The sequence below is a fragment of the Otolemur garnettii genome, unplaced genomic scaffold, assembly GCF_000181295.1.
Source record: "Otolemur garnettii isolate 467f Iridium unplaced genomic scaffold, OtoGar3 scaffold00247, whole genome shotgun sequence".
Taxonomy (NCBI): Eukaryota; Metazoa; Chordata; class Mammalia; order Primates; family Galagidae; genus Otolemur; species Otolemur garnettii.
This window is the reverse complement of record NW_003852642.1, coordinates 603061-616523: the sequence shown is the minus strand read 5'-3', so window position 1 is coordinate 616523 and position 13463 is coordinate 603061. Positions and strand designations below refer to the sequence as shown.

Sequence of the window (13463 nt, the reverse complement as noted above, 5' to 3'; positions counted from 1 at the left end):
TGAGGTTATTAGCCTCCACAAGAACATACTAAACAGGGGGCTTCCCGAGGCAGCTTGGCATGAACATCAAAGGACTTCAGGAAAAAGGCCTATAAGGGCCTGGCTGAGGCCAGAAAGGACTACAGGATAAAAGTCCATAAAGCCTTCACTGGACCATGAAAGGCTTGGAAAGTCATTTTAAGATTAACTGGGAAAGCACATGCAGCTGACTCATGAGCAAGAAAATCTATGTCATGAGGGTGTGAGATAAGAGGATTTAGCTTTTTTCTCCCTGGCTCCTGATATGAGTAGGGGGGCATGAACCTATCTTCCCTGCAGTAACATAGAGGATTAAATGATGGCATCCAGCTCCAAAGTCCATGCTCTCTTTCCTCTTTATTTTCTCTCTGTAATCTGGTTAGTTACTGATAAATTTTTTAAAGAAGTAAAGTCATGAAAATATTTTAAGGGTAATTGGGTGGGTAATGAAGAATTAGTGCATGAGAAATTGCAACGATGTCATATACTATTGCTGCAAACACCCATTTGCTGATCAAAAGAATTAATAAAAACTGAGGACATCCAGAGTTCAGGGTCATGGCTGCCTCTTGAATGAAGGGCACTGTCCCTCTAGGCCCACTCTGTAAATTCTACTCTATTTCTATTTTTTTATTTTCTTCATTCTCTTATCATTGCTGAGCACTGGGGACACTCACGGGTTGTGTGGGGGCTGGCTCCCAGCACAAAATTAAGTGAAATATGACTTACCTTGAGAATCCTTCTCTGACTATCCACTATTAAGTACCCTACAAAAAATAATTATAGTCTCCCACTTCCATTAAGTTGTTATAACAATCACTCTCTGCCTTTTTTTAACTTAAATTGAATTGTAGTCTGCCTTATGTTCTTCCCTATATTTGCCGATTCGGAATAGCAAAAAGAAAGACAAAACCTCTTGTGTTCTATAATTATGCAACAAATACTTATTAAAAACTTAATAGGTGCCAAGCATAAATTTAAAAAGTTATTTCTTCACTGAAATCCAGTACAGAGGAATAGAAGATAACAAAGTGAACTAGTAATTATACTTTTGATCAGTGTTACTAAGAGAGGGAAGAAGTAGAGAATAATGGCAGCAATGGAAGAGTCTTTGAACAGAGTCATGGGGGAAAGTTTCAAGAGAAAAGACCACTTAATCTCTTAACTGCTACTAGAAGTTGGAGAGAAACAGCCGCCTAAAGAGGGTGAGGCTCGTTCTTAGGCAGAGATGTAGAGCACTGAGATGAGAAAGGCTTGTGCAGGTCTAAGGCCGATGCTTAGTGAGGGAGGAGGTGAAGGCCTGAGGTTTGTTTGGAAAGGGAGGCAGCAGCGAGTGAAATTGGGGAGTCATAGCAAAACAGAAGGCAGTTACAAGGCAATGGAACATAAGGGAAGGGACAGGCAGGCGACACTATAATCTCTACACTGTAGGAAATCTGAGGTGTATAGTTTAAAGTGTCCCTCTGGCTGCAGGGAGGAAACAGACAAGTCTACTTCTCATGTATTTCTGAAAGAAATCTTCTTTGGAGAAACACCTTATATTCTTAACTAGATGGTTACTTGGCAACCATAGTCTCATTTCATCCAAAGTTTCTTCATGGCATTTTTCACCTCTGCATTCCTCAGTGTGTAGATCAAGGGGTTTAACATGGGTGTGATGATTGAATCAGACACAACCATTGCCTTGTCCATGGAGTAAGTGACCACAGGCCTCATGTACAAAAAAATACATGGCACAAAGAACAAGACAACCACCGTGAGGTGGGAGGCACAGGTTGAGAGGGCTTTGCGCCGCCCTTCAGAGCTATAAGACTTCAAGGAACAGAGGATGACTGTGTAGGAGGCAATTAGGACAAGGAAGATGGCTGTACACATCACCCCACTGTTGAGGGTGAGGAAGAGGCCAAGGATGTGGGTGTTCATGCAGGCAAGTGTCAGCAACTGAAACAAATCACATATAAAGTGATCTATGATATTAGGGCCACAGAAGGGTACTTGGTAGATGAACAGAAGTTGTATTGTTGCGTGCATCAATCCCCCTACCCAGGCCCCTCCCACCATCAGGTGGCACACCCTGGGTCTCATGATGCTAGTGTAGTGCAGGGGCTTACAGATGGCCACATAGCGGTCATAGGCCATCACGGTGAGAAGGATGATCCCTACACCACCAAAGAAATGCTCTGCAAAGAGCTGGGTCATGCAGCCTTCCCAGGAGATGGTTGTACCCTCAGAGAGGGAGTCCACAATCATTTTGGGGGCAACGACAGAAGAGAACATAACATCTGAAAGGGACAAAAAGGTAAGAAAAAAGTACATAGGTGATCTCAGACTCTGACTTGCAATTATGGTTACCACCATGAGTAGATTTCCCAGCACTGTGGCTCCATATGTGAGGAGAAACATGGCAGAAAATATTTTCCGCAGCTCAGGGTTCTCTGTAAGGCCCAGAAGAATGAATTCTGTCACATTGTTTGGATTTTTCATTTCTCAGGTGCTGATAAGCATTCCAGCTCAGAGTCAAGAATCCTATAACAAGACAATGTATGACTTATAATTAGTGACTACTTGGCTTCCTATATTTCCAGGACCATGGGGAAACTTTTGATATTTTTACACATTTATTTGCCATCCAAGCACTTGACTCTTATGAATGTGCTAAATAAAGAACCAAAGATAGATACTGAATTAAAGTAATGTTTCCCCAAGTCTTTTCTTCTCTCTTTCTCAATTGTTCTTTCATGTGAAGTAGGTTTCTCTCCCTCCTTATCCTACTGTTCTGGTTGTTATCATTAATGACAATTTTTTTGAGCACTTACCTCGTATTGGGGGCAATGAGGCAATAATTATTCTAAATTAAGGTGACCAGATTTTAACATTGGTAAAGTGGGACACCATTGACAGGGGCGGCGTCTGGGGGGGCGGGGCCTGACAACAACGCAAACTTTGATAAGCAATTCTCGATAATAAATTCTCAACAATTATTTGTTATTATTAAAGTTCAACATTATAAAATTAACAAAAATAATATAAAACTCAAATCCTGGTGAAATAGCCACATGGCAGCCAAAACTGTATATTCCCTTCCTGTTCTCCTGCGTTCCCTAGCTTGTCATGCATTCTTTCCAAAAATCGGGACTTTTTAAAAATGCCACAAGATGTGGGACAAATTGTTAAAAATTGGGACTGTCCTGCCAAAAGCGGGACATCTGGTCACCTACTGGTGGGGGGGGGCTACTTGTTTGTTCCAGACTGTCTGGCTCCTTCTGACCTAACTGTCCTTGCCTAGAAGCAAGGGAGGGAGCCAGTCTCTTTCTGATACCAATTCCACCAGGGCAACCTTGCCCAGGAGGGGAGTAGGGAGTTTACATTAGCCTTTTCTTTTTTTTTCTTTTTTTTTTTTTTCAGTTTTTGGCCAGGGCTGGGTTTGAACCCACCAACTCCAGTATATGGGACTGGCACCCTACTCCTTTGAGACACAGGCGCCACCTACATTAGCCTTTTAATTTCCAAATGAAGTTACATTAACCTCTTCATTCCCAAATGGAGTTATGTTAACCTTTTAAGCAGCCAACCATATATTCCTTTCCCACTCTCCTGCTGTTCCCTAGCTTATAGTGCATTCTTTCCAAAAATCGAGACTTTTTAAAATGCTGCAGGATGTGGGACAAATTGTTAAAATTCAGGACTGTCCCGCCAAAAGCGGGACATCTGGTCACCTTATTCTAAATACCTCATTTCAGTCATTACAATAATCCTGTTTAACTTTACTTCACATATAAAAAAAAAATGACTGTTCTAGAGTTTAGGAAACTAGACAGAGGTTGTAAAATTAGTGAGCAGTGAAGCCAAAATGTGGACCATATTTCCCAACTCCAGAATCAGTGCCCTTAAACATCAATACTGCTTTTCTAGTAATTATGGTGTGAGCTTGTCATTCACCAATCTGCTAGATATAATTTTATCCTGCTTTATCTTAAAAAGGATAAAGTCAGTTACTATTCCTGTGCTCTTTTTTAAAAATTAAGGTAATTATTTTTTGTAATTTATCACTTCAATTCTATCTTTTAAATGATCAACACTACCCAAAAGTAGTGATTATATAATCTCTGACTAATGTATTGCTTATTGATGAAGATTACAAACCATGATAGTTCAGCAAAAATCCAGGTCCTCAATATAAACAGCTTGAATCTATATCAGTTCAAGTCCTTCCATTCAATATCCTTTGTCCTCTAAATGGAGCAAAGGGTTATAAAGATAATAATAACAACAATTAAACAATCAGTTTTCAAGTTGACTAACAGTGTTGCAGGACGCTGTATATTAGATACATTGTCTTATTGAAACTCATGATATAGTATGAGACAGGTGCCTGTGTTAATCCCTTTGTAAAGAGAAACTGAGGCCTTGGGAAATTAAATCTTTTGTGTAATGTTATATAATTATTTTGTTGTGGAGCTGGCACTTTGATCACACAGCTCATATTCTTACCACCTATGTTCTACTGCAGGTCACTAGAAGAACAGATTTCGTAGTGTCCACGGAGAGTTACTATGGCAACCAGGAGGGGAGTTGCAGTGAAACAGTTCTCATGCTACTGGGGACTTTTAAGCAGAGACTGAATGCCACTTCTCCACTTCTTAGGAGTTTTGCAAAAATACATTGATATTTCAATTCGACACTCTGTGAACGCTGAGAGGTCACTCTTGCTATTCAATAACCCTCTCCATCCCCATCCATTACAAAGTGAGGAAGAACCACGGGAGACTATGAAAGTATCACTTGTGATCTCATCCTTGGCCTCCCAGCCCAAGAACTTATATCTCTCCTGCAGTAGCCCTTGTGGAGGGCTTGAAGACAGGAAATGAGAAGTGGGTTTTATTCCCAGTGGGTCACCAATACAGTCTGTCATTGGGGTGTGATTCTGTCATTGGTGAGCCTCAGTTTCCCCCTCTGCAGTATAAAGGTGGTTCACCAGATGAGTAGTAACAGGGGTGACTCTGTGCTCTAAAAAATATAAACCTTCACTTCTTACTGGCATTAATTTTTAATGCCTCTGGGTGCCATTTTCCTTTGGGATGGTTTGTTTCATGTTCAAAAAATTAATGAGTTTTGCAGCAATTTGAAAGGACTTGGAGACCATTGTCCTACTCTAAGTATCTCAACAATGGAAAAGAAAACATTACATGTACTACCTAAGAAATTGGAACTAACCAATGGGCACACAAGTGCACAGATAGAAGTAAAAATCATTGAAAATCAAGCATAAAAGAGGAGTAAGGGGGCGGGGGGAAAAGACCCACCTAACAGGTGCAATGAACACCATTCAGATGATGGACACATTTACAGCCCTGACTCAAGCCTTATAACAAAAACATTTATATATCCTGAACATTTTGAAATTAAAATGAAAATGAATGCCACTGCTCAAGGTAACATCTGTGCTCTGTCCTTATTTGAGATTTGGAAATCGGAGTTTCTCCCTCCTTCTCAAGAACTGAATTGAGCTTTCCCACTTGAAATTCAACCAGCACCTCCTTCATGATCAGTTTTCATTGGTCTGTGCTCCTCACTTTTCTTCCACCATTTGTCCCAGCTGTTTCCTGCAGACTCACACCCTGTTTTTCTCCGTACCGCCTTTCTCCTCTCAGGGAATCTCGCTGGATCTAGAGGCACAGCAAATCTACCACTAAGGCAAAAGGAGAGATGCTGGCTTTGTAATCTCAACCTGCCCAAGCCCCAATTTCTTCAGCAGTGCAATTAGTAAAAGAGAAACTTAGACTACCACTTTTGCATTGCTTACCAAGTATGGGCAATGATCAAAAAGGTTTTTCCCATTTTATAATTATGAACACTGTATAGAGTAAACATTACAATTGTCTGGATTTTCCAAAGCAGCAACTGAAATGTAGAGAAATTGTGTAACTTTCTCAGAGTTGCTTTCAAGCATGTGATTGAGTCAAATCACTGCTATACTTTACAGCCCCTAATACTTTCATCTCCTGGCTCCCAGAACTGCTGTGAAAGTCAAAGAAATAATATTCATAAGGCTTAGAAAAGCAGCCATAGCCCCTTGTAGACGTTAGATTCTCCTCCTATGTCTCTCTATGCCTTTCATCAACCACTTCTCCCCCATGGTTGCCTTCACCTTCACCAGACTGAATGTTTATCTCACTTATTCATAAAATATTTCTTCTGTATATCATTATTCCATGCTACTACCAGTTTCTCTTATTGCTTCAGGGAGATGCTTAAGGATTGCCACATCTTTCACACTTCTCAAAGTTCCTAATAAATACAGCAACACAATCCAAGATATTTATTAATTGGAAGGAGACTGCAGTCAGCTGTGGACTCAGGTCAGGATGGTGCCTGCTCATCCTCCAGTGTGAAAGCTAATGTGGTATCACAGTCTGGTTGCTATTTCTCTGTCAACCACATCCAAGATGCTCTTTCCATAGGTCTTCTTCCCCACTTGTATTACTATACATGCTTCAGCCAAAACCAAGAATTAACAGTACCTTGAACTTCAGTGTTGGGTTTACACTGTCAGTCACTTTCATGGCATTTCCTTTCACAGTACATCAGAGAGGAATCCTGTTCAAAAGCTGCTCTGGTGAAGACAGGTAGAATTTTAATCAATGACTTTCTTTCCTTCTCAAATCCACACAACAAGTATTTAAAACACTTGTCAGATGTGACCTATTTTTAAAAAATAAAGACCGGAACTAGAAAACTTAAAATATTTTTGGAAATAATTGTGAGCTAAACAAATAAAATCAAAATATTATATAAGCCATAAAGCTAGGCTATAGCTAAGAGAAAGACAGACTAGGAGCTATTCCTGGCAGATGGAAAAGACAGATAAAGGGCCAGAGGAGGGGTGAAGAGACCTTGTGTAGTCCAAAGCAGAGAGCAAGGCTTAAATTCTAAGCACTAGTTTCCTATTTTGTTTGAATAAGTTTGAGCTGCATAATTTACTAAGAATGATTTATACTTTCAAGTGGGCATTTATACTTAGAAATTATGAATTTGTAGATTCTTATATGGAATTTAATAATATCATCATACAATAGGCCACACACATGCACCTATGCACAATGTATTTTATATTTCAATGAATACCACTAATACCGCTGTGTGTCAGAATATGAAGATTTATGATATTTCAATTTTCTGCTATTTAAACAACATTGCACTGAAAATTTTTCTGTATTTTCTTACATGTACATACAGTATATGTGTGTATATATGTACACATATGCAATAAATTGATCTAGGTATTTCTGTAAGGTAATTTATAACAATAGAATTGAAGAATGAAAGACTATAAACATTTTAAGATTTAATATATGTTGATAAATCCTCCTTCCTAATGTTTGTTCTCACCAATCATGTAGTAGAGAGCTTTATGTTTTTTATAATTTGTCTTTTTCTTCTTTATATCTATTGTGCCTGTGTGTGTGTATATGTATACATATATGTATGAGATTTTCCCCAATAAACATCTGAGTACCTACATAGCCTATGATGCTCAGTGAGCACTCAACTAGACAATTAATTTTATTATTGAAGAACTTCAAAACAAGACCTTAGTACAGCTACTTTCTCTTTTCATAAAACTAAGGACTAATTAGTGAGAGTAAAGCTAAATCCAATAAAATGTTGCAAGGTTTAAATGTGCAATAATATTATAATTTTTAAGTTATGCTCTACAATAACTGATTAGTATATTCCCAGAATGCTACTAAATTGTGTCTATTATCAACATCACTACTGTCTCCAGTATCATCATTGCCACCAGTTCCACCACTGCCACCAGTACCATCATTGTCATCAATACCATCATCATCATGCCCACCATCCCTACAGCCATTCCCTTAAAGTTGATTCATTTACAACTAAACTTAGGAGTTACATTTTGACACACAGAAAAATATAAAAATTGAAGTCATTCCTAAATTCAAACCACCATTCCCACATTGTACTGATAAAATAACATTTTTTTTCTAGATTGTAAATTAGAGGCCAATACTGCAGAAAGTAAAAAGAAAGTATTTCAGGGCCAATAAAAAACAAAAAGAGAAAAAGAGAGAAAGAAGGGAGGAAAGAGAGTGTGAGATACAGATAGACAAACAAAAGCAGAGAGAGGGAAGAGACAAAAAAGAAGAATGTAGGGAGGCAGAGAGGGAGGAAAAAAATAAACAATGAGATAAAAGTGAAATTATAAAAAAGCAAAAGGGGAAAGAGGGAATCTAGTAATAATATGTTATCAAGTCCCTTTAGTGCAGCCTGGTACATTTTGAGAAATCAACACATATTATTTTATTTACCAATTTTCATATCTTAGAGACTGGTTTGCTTAATTTTTTAAATTTGTTCAAAAAGATATACAAGCAGATCAAGCAAAATAACTTGGTCTCTGGGGTGACAACAGTGATACTGTCTCAAAAAAAAAAAAAGAATTCAAACATAAAGTCAAGTTCAGAACTCAATGATCTTTGCTCAGAAAGTAAATATTACTCACAGGCAAATTAAATGGGAATTGAGTATGAATTATTAACATACATTAAGAGATATGGTTTTAGATATAAATGTACATGTTCAACAAAATTAATTCAATTAAGAATTTTACATTTTGAAAATCAATGTTATCATTTCTATGCTATACTACTGTAAAATTGTTAAAACCTGTGCACAAATTAACCAAATGATAGTGGGATCTTTGAACTGAATTTTCATAATTGTGTAAAGGAAAGGCCATCTGAGGCATAATCTGAAATCTTCTTACCACACACAAAATTCATTCACCTGAAGTAACCTCTTCAAATGTTGAAGAACCAGGTGAAATTATTTCATGTTGATGTTTCTAGCTGCCTAGAAAGAAATGAACAACAAGTCATCCCATTATGAATATTAATTCTTGGTTAAATTTTTAGAACTTGTAATTTCATTGTTTTCAAAAAAAAAAGTTTAAAGAAGAAGCTTTAAGAATCCATGAGACTCCTTCGGGGTCACCAAGGAATTTATAATTAAGAACAATCTCTAATTATGAACAATTGCTGAAGAAGTAGCCAAGTAGAGCATTCACCAAATCATCGCATGTGTCTTTTAAAATTCCAGTTGACTGCATTTTAGATGAATGTAATAACAGTTTTTGTTCACCTTCTGAGGAGATTAGTCATGAGTTTATGGTTCCCACTGGCCAATGACCTGGGTCATAAGTGTGGAGGTCCATTTGAGCAGCTATGATACAGCCTGGCTTGCATCATCCCAGCTGCATCCCTTGAGGCTAGTCCTCCACTGATGAAGGTGCTAATCCCTGAGCCTTTGAATTCCCATCCACCTACTTTCACAACAGTGTGTTCTCAGGGGCAAGAACCTCCCTGGGGCCACACCAACATGCTGCTCCACGCGCAGAGATCTAGACCACAGTGTTAACCGTTTAATCATTTGTTTCTACACCACGATCTGTGCCTGAACCACAGGATGGCCACAGTCTCACATTAACTACAACACAGGGACTGGCAGTATCCTAAATCAATTCTCACCTCCAGATTCCATTTCCCACACAGGAATCAAATGTGAGCCCAAGACCCTGACACTGTAAATCAGAAAATTTTTATCAAAGTGGAAAATCATATTTAAATTAATTCTAGTCTCTTTTTCCTTACTATTTGGAATGAATTGGGGGTACAAAGACTTAGGCTACACTGATTGAATTTGTTAGATAAAGTCCCTCTTATTGTTGTGTCCCACCTACAAGGTGTGTGCCATACACCATGATCTCCATTATCCCCCTTGCCTCTTCCCACTCCCTCATTCCCCTACCCTCCCACCTTATATTAGCTCATCTATTGCCTTCATATGAGAACTGAGTACGTTGGATTCTTGCTTCTCCATTCTTGAGATGCTTTACTGAGAAGACCGTGTTCACCTCAAACCAGATTAACACAAAAGATTTAAAGTCTCCATCTTTTGAAATGGCTGAATAGTATTCCATGGTATACATAATACCACAGCTTGTTAAACCATTCCTGAGTTGGTGGGCACTTAAATTGTTTCCACATTTTGGTGATTGTAAATTGAGCTTCAGTAACAGTCTACTGCAATTGTTCTTATGATGAAAGGATTTTTTTTCTTCTAGGTAGACACCTAGTAATGAGATTGCAGGATCAAATGGGAGCTCTAATTTGAGCTCTTTGAGGATTCTCCATACTTCCTTCTAAAAAGTTGGTATTAGTTTGCAGTCCCACCAGTAGTGTAAAAGTGTTCCCTTCTCTCCATATTCACACCAACATCTGCAGTGTTGAGACTTTGTGATGTGGGCTGTTCTCACTGAGGTTAGGTGACCCTCAGGGTATCTCCTGCCCAGTGATATAAGGGATTGTGGCTCTTTTTTTGTTGATTAATTTGAAATCTCTGTAGATCTTAGTTATCAAGCTTTTGTCCAATTCATAATATGCCAATATTTTTTCCCATTCTGTTGTCTATTTGCTTTGGTTGTTGTTTCCTTAGATGTACAGAAGGTTTTCAGTTTAATTAAATCTCATTTGTTTATTTTGGTAGTTGTTACAAAAGCCAGGGAAGTCCTTTTCATAAGGTGTTTCCCCATATTTTGAGTATGTTTATTGTTTCATGCCTTATATTTAAATCTTGTATCGACTTTGAATCAATTTTTGTAAGTGGTGGGCGGTGCAGGTCCAGGTTCAGTCTTTTACATGTAGTTATCCAGTCCTCTCAACACCATTTGTTGAATAAGGATTCTTTTCCCCAGTGTAAGTTCTTATTTAGTTTATGAAAGATCAGGTGCTGTAAGATGTTAGTGTCATCTCCTTGTTTTCTATTCAGTTCCATATATTTATGTCTCTATTTTTTGCTGATGCCCCCAGCTTTGTTTTTATTACTACAAATTGCCTTGGCTATATGGGGATTTTTTTGGTTCCATACAAAATGAAGAATTATATTTTCAAATCTTGAAAGTATTATGATGGTGTTTTAATGGGAATTGCATTGAATCTGTAAATTGCTTTCGGAAGTACAGACATTTTAACAATGTTTATTCTTTCCAGCCATGAGCATAGCATGCTCTTCCATTTGTTAATATCGTCTGCTTATTTTTTTCTTTAGGGTTTCATAATTTTCTTTGTTGAGCTCCTTCACCTCTTTTGTTAGATTTATTACCAGCTATTTCTTTTTTTTTTTTTTTTTTTTTTGAGACAGAGCCTCAAGCTGTCCCCCTGGGTAGAGTGCCATGGCATTACAGCTCACAGCAACCTCCAACTCCTGGGCTCAAGCGAGTCTCCTGCCTCAGCCTCCCAAGTAGCTGGGACCACAGGCGCCCGCCACAACGCCCGGCTATTTTTTGGTTGCAGCCATCATTGTTGTTTGGCGGGTCCGGGCTGGGGATTCGAACCCGCCACCTTAGGTGTACGTGGCTGGCGCCTTAGCCGGTTGAGCTATAGGCGCCGAGCCTATTACCAGCTATTTCAATTTTCTGAAGCTTCTGTGAAGGGGATTGTGTCTTTGATTACCTTCTCATCTTGGCAGGTACTGGCTACTGATTTGTGGACATGGATTCATATACTGAGATATTACTGTATTTTTTTATCACTTCCAAGAGCTTGGAGTTGAGTCTATGGGGTTCTCTAAGTATAAGATCATATCATTGGGGAAAGTGAAAGTTTTACCTCCTTGCCCAGCATTGTGGCGGGTGCCTATAGTCCCAACTATTTGGGATGCTGAGGCAAGAGAATTGTCTAAGCCCAGGAGCTGGAGGTTGCTGTGAGCTGTGTGATGCCGTGGCACTCTAGCAAGGGGGACATAGTGAGACTGTCTCTCCAAAGAAAGAGAATGTTTAAAAACATTTTTTTTAAAAGGCATCCAAATGGGGGCGCAAGGAGGTTTGAACCTGACACCCTTGGTATATGGGGCCAGTGCCCTACCCACTGAGCCACAGGTGCTGCCCTGGATGCCTTTTATTTCCTTCTCTTGCCTGATTGTATTGGCTAGAACTTCTAGTACTATGTTGAAGAGTAGTGGCAAGGACAACCTTGTTTGGTTCCAGTTTGAAGTGGAAAAGCTTTCAGTTTTACACTATTCAGCATAATATTAGCTGTGGGTTTGTCATAGAAGGCTTTGATCAGCTAAAGAAATGTGCTATGACATCTATATTCTTAAGTGTTCTAATTAGTGAAGTATTCAATACACCTCACAGAAGTAGTGATCTATCTTATCAAGGATGCACAACTGTAAGAAGTACAAGGAAGCTGAGTGGTGGAGTAAATATATCCCCACTACAAGCGATGAAAACTGTGTAATGTGGTTGCCTCCTCATGATGACAGTGCAGTGGAAGGACTTGCAGATAGCTACAGAGTGATCATGCACCAAGCTTGCTAGAATGAAGATCTCTATGGTTCCAAGGAAGCAAATGATAAATATCTGTATCCTGTGTTTTCTATAGGAAATGATCTCTCTTTCTGCCAGTAAATCAGGCATTACTTTGGGCATCACTGTAGATGGACAGCAAAGGTCTGAGAGTGAGAGCAAATTGAGAAAGAAACACATAGGTTGGTCAATTAGCTGAGCACCTGTGATATAAAACATTACGAGCAAGATTCCCATGCAAATAGCAATGTAACAAAATAAAAATAATGTAGAGCAGTCACCCACTTCAATGCTCTTAATTTCGAAAGATTCCTATGAGAAAAAACACAGAGACTGTATTTCTGCTCCCCATGGTCCACAGTAGCAAAAATACATAACAACCACCTGCAAATGCATAATACAGAAGTCATGTTAGAAATGCCAGGGAGAATATTGATAATAACACTAAAATGTAGTATCATGAAACTATTTTAATGGATATGATTCCAGAGTCTCAAAAAATGAAAACCTGGTATTTAATAAAAGTATTTTTTCATTGATTACTCTCATGATGATTTCAAGACACATGACTTTCATATAAAAAACTACCTTCAATCAACTGTTTTAAAAATTAATATTAGCTGACAAACATTTCCCAAAATACCACTAAGTTCTGACTGAGAACAGAGTTCAAAATCCTTGCAAACTCAAAATTAGTTAAAGATGAATGTTTAAATCATGCACGGCATGTATACAGATAGAAAGTATAGCAGTGGTCACTAGTTCAATATATACTAATTCAAAATCACTTTAAAGTGAAGTAGAAGATAAAATTAAAGACTAAAGTAAAAAAAAGTATACACACCTATAATGTATATAAACATATACATATATCTCTCTGTGTGCATATATACATACATATACAATGTGTACCTACACTTACAAAGTAGAAAATAAAGATTCTGCCAGAAGCCCATGAAATTGGTCAGAATTAGTTTTAAATTTCTTTTTTTGCTTTTTCTTCATTTAGATGTAGGCAATAAATTGCTGTTTTTTTATAACAGAGGTATCTTTATTT

At 38.3% G+C, this 13463-nt stretch overlaps 1 protein-coding gene across 1 annotated transcript; it reads right to left on the bottom strand.

Moving 5' to 3' along the window:
- Positions 1 to 1593: 1593 nt before the first annotated feature.
- On the bottom strand, positions 1594 to 2502 carry LOC100947428 (olfactory receptor 4C6-like). The gene has a single exon (XM_003802390.1). It carries the CDS (start codon positions 2500 to 2502, stop codon positions 1594 to 1596), a length of 909 nt encoding a protein of 302 aa, XP_003802438.1.
- Positions 2503 to 13463: the final 10961 nt, after the last annotated feature.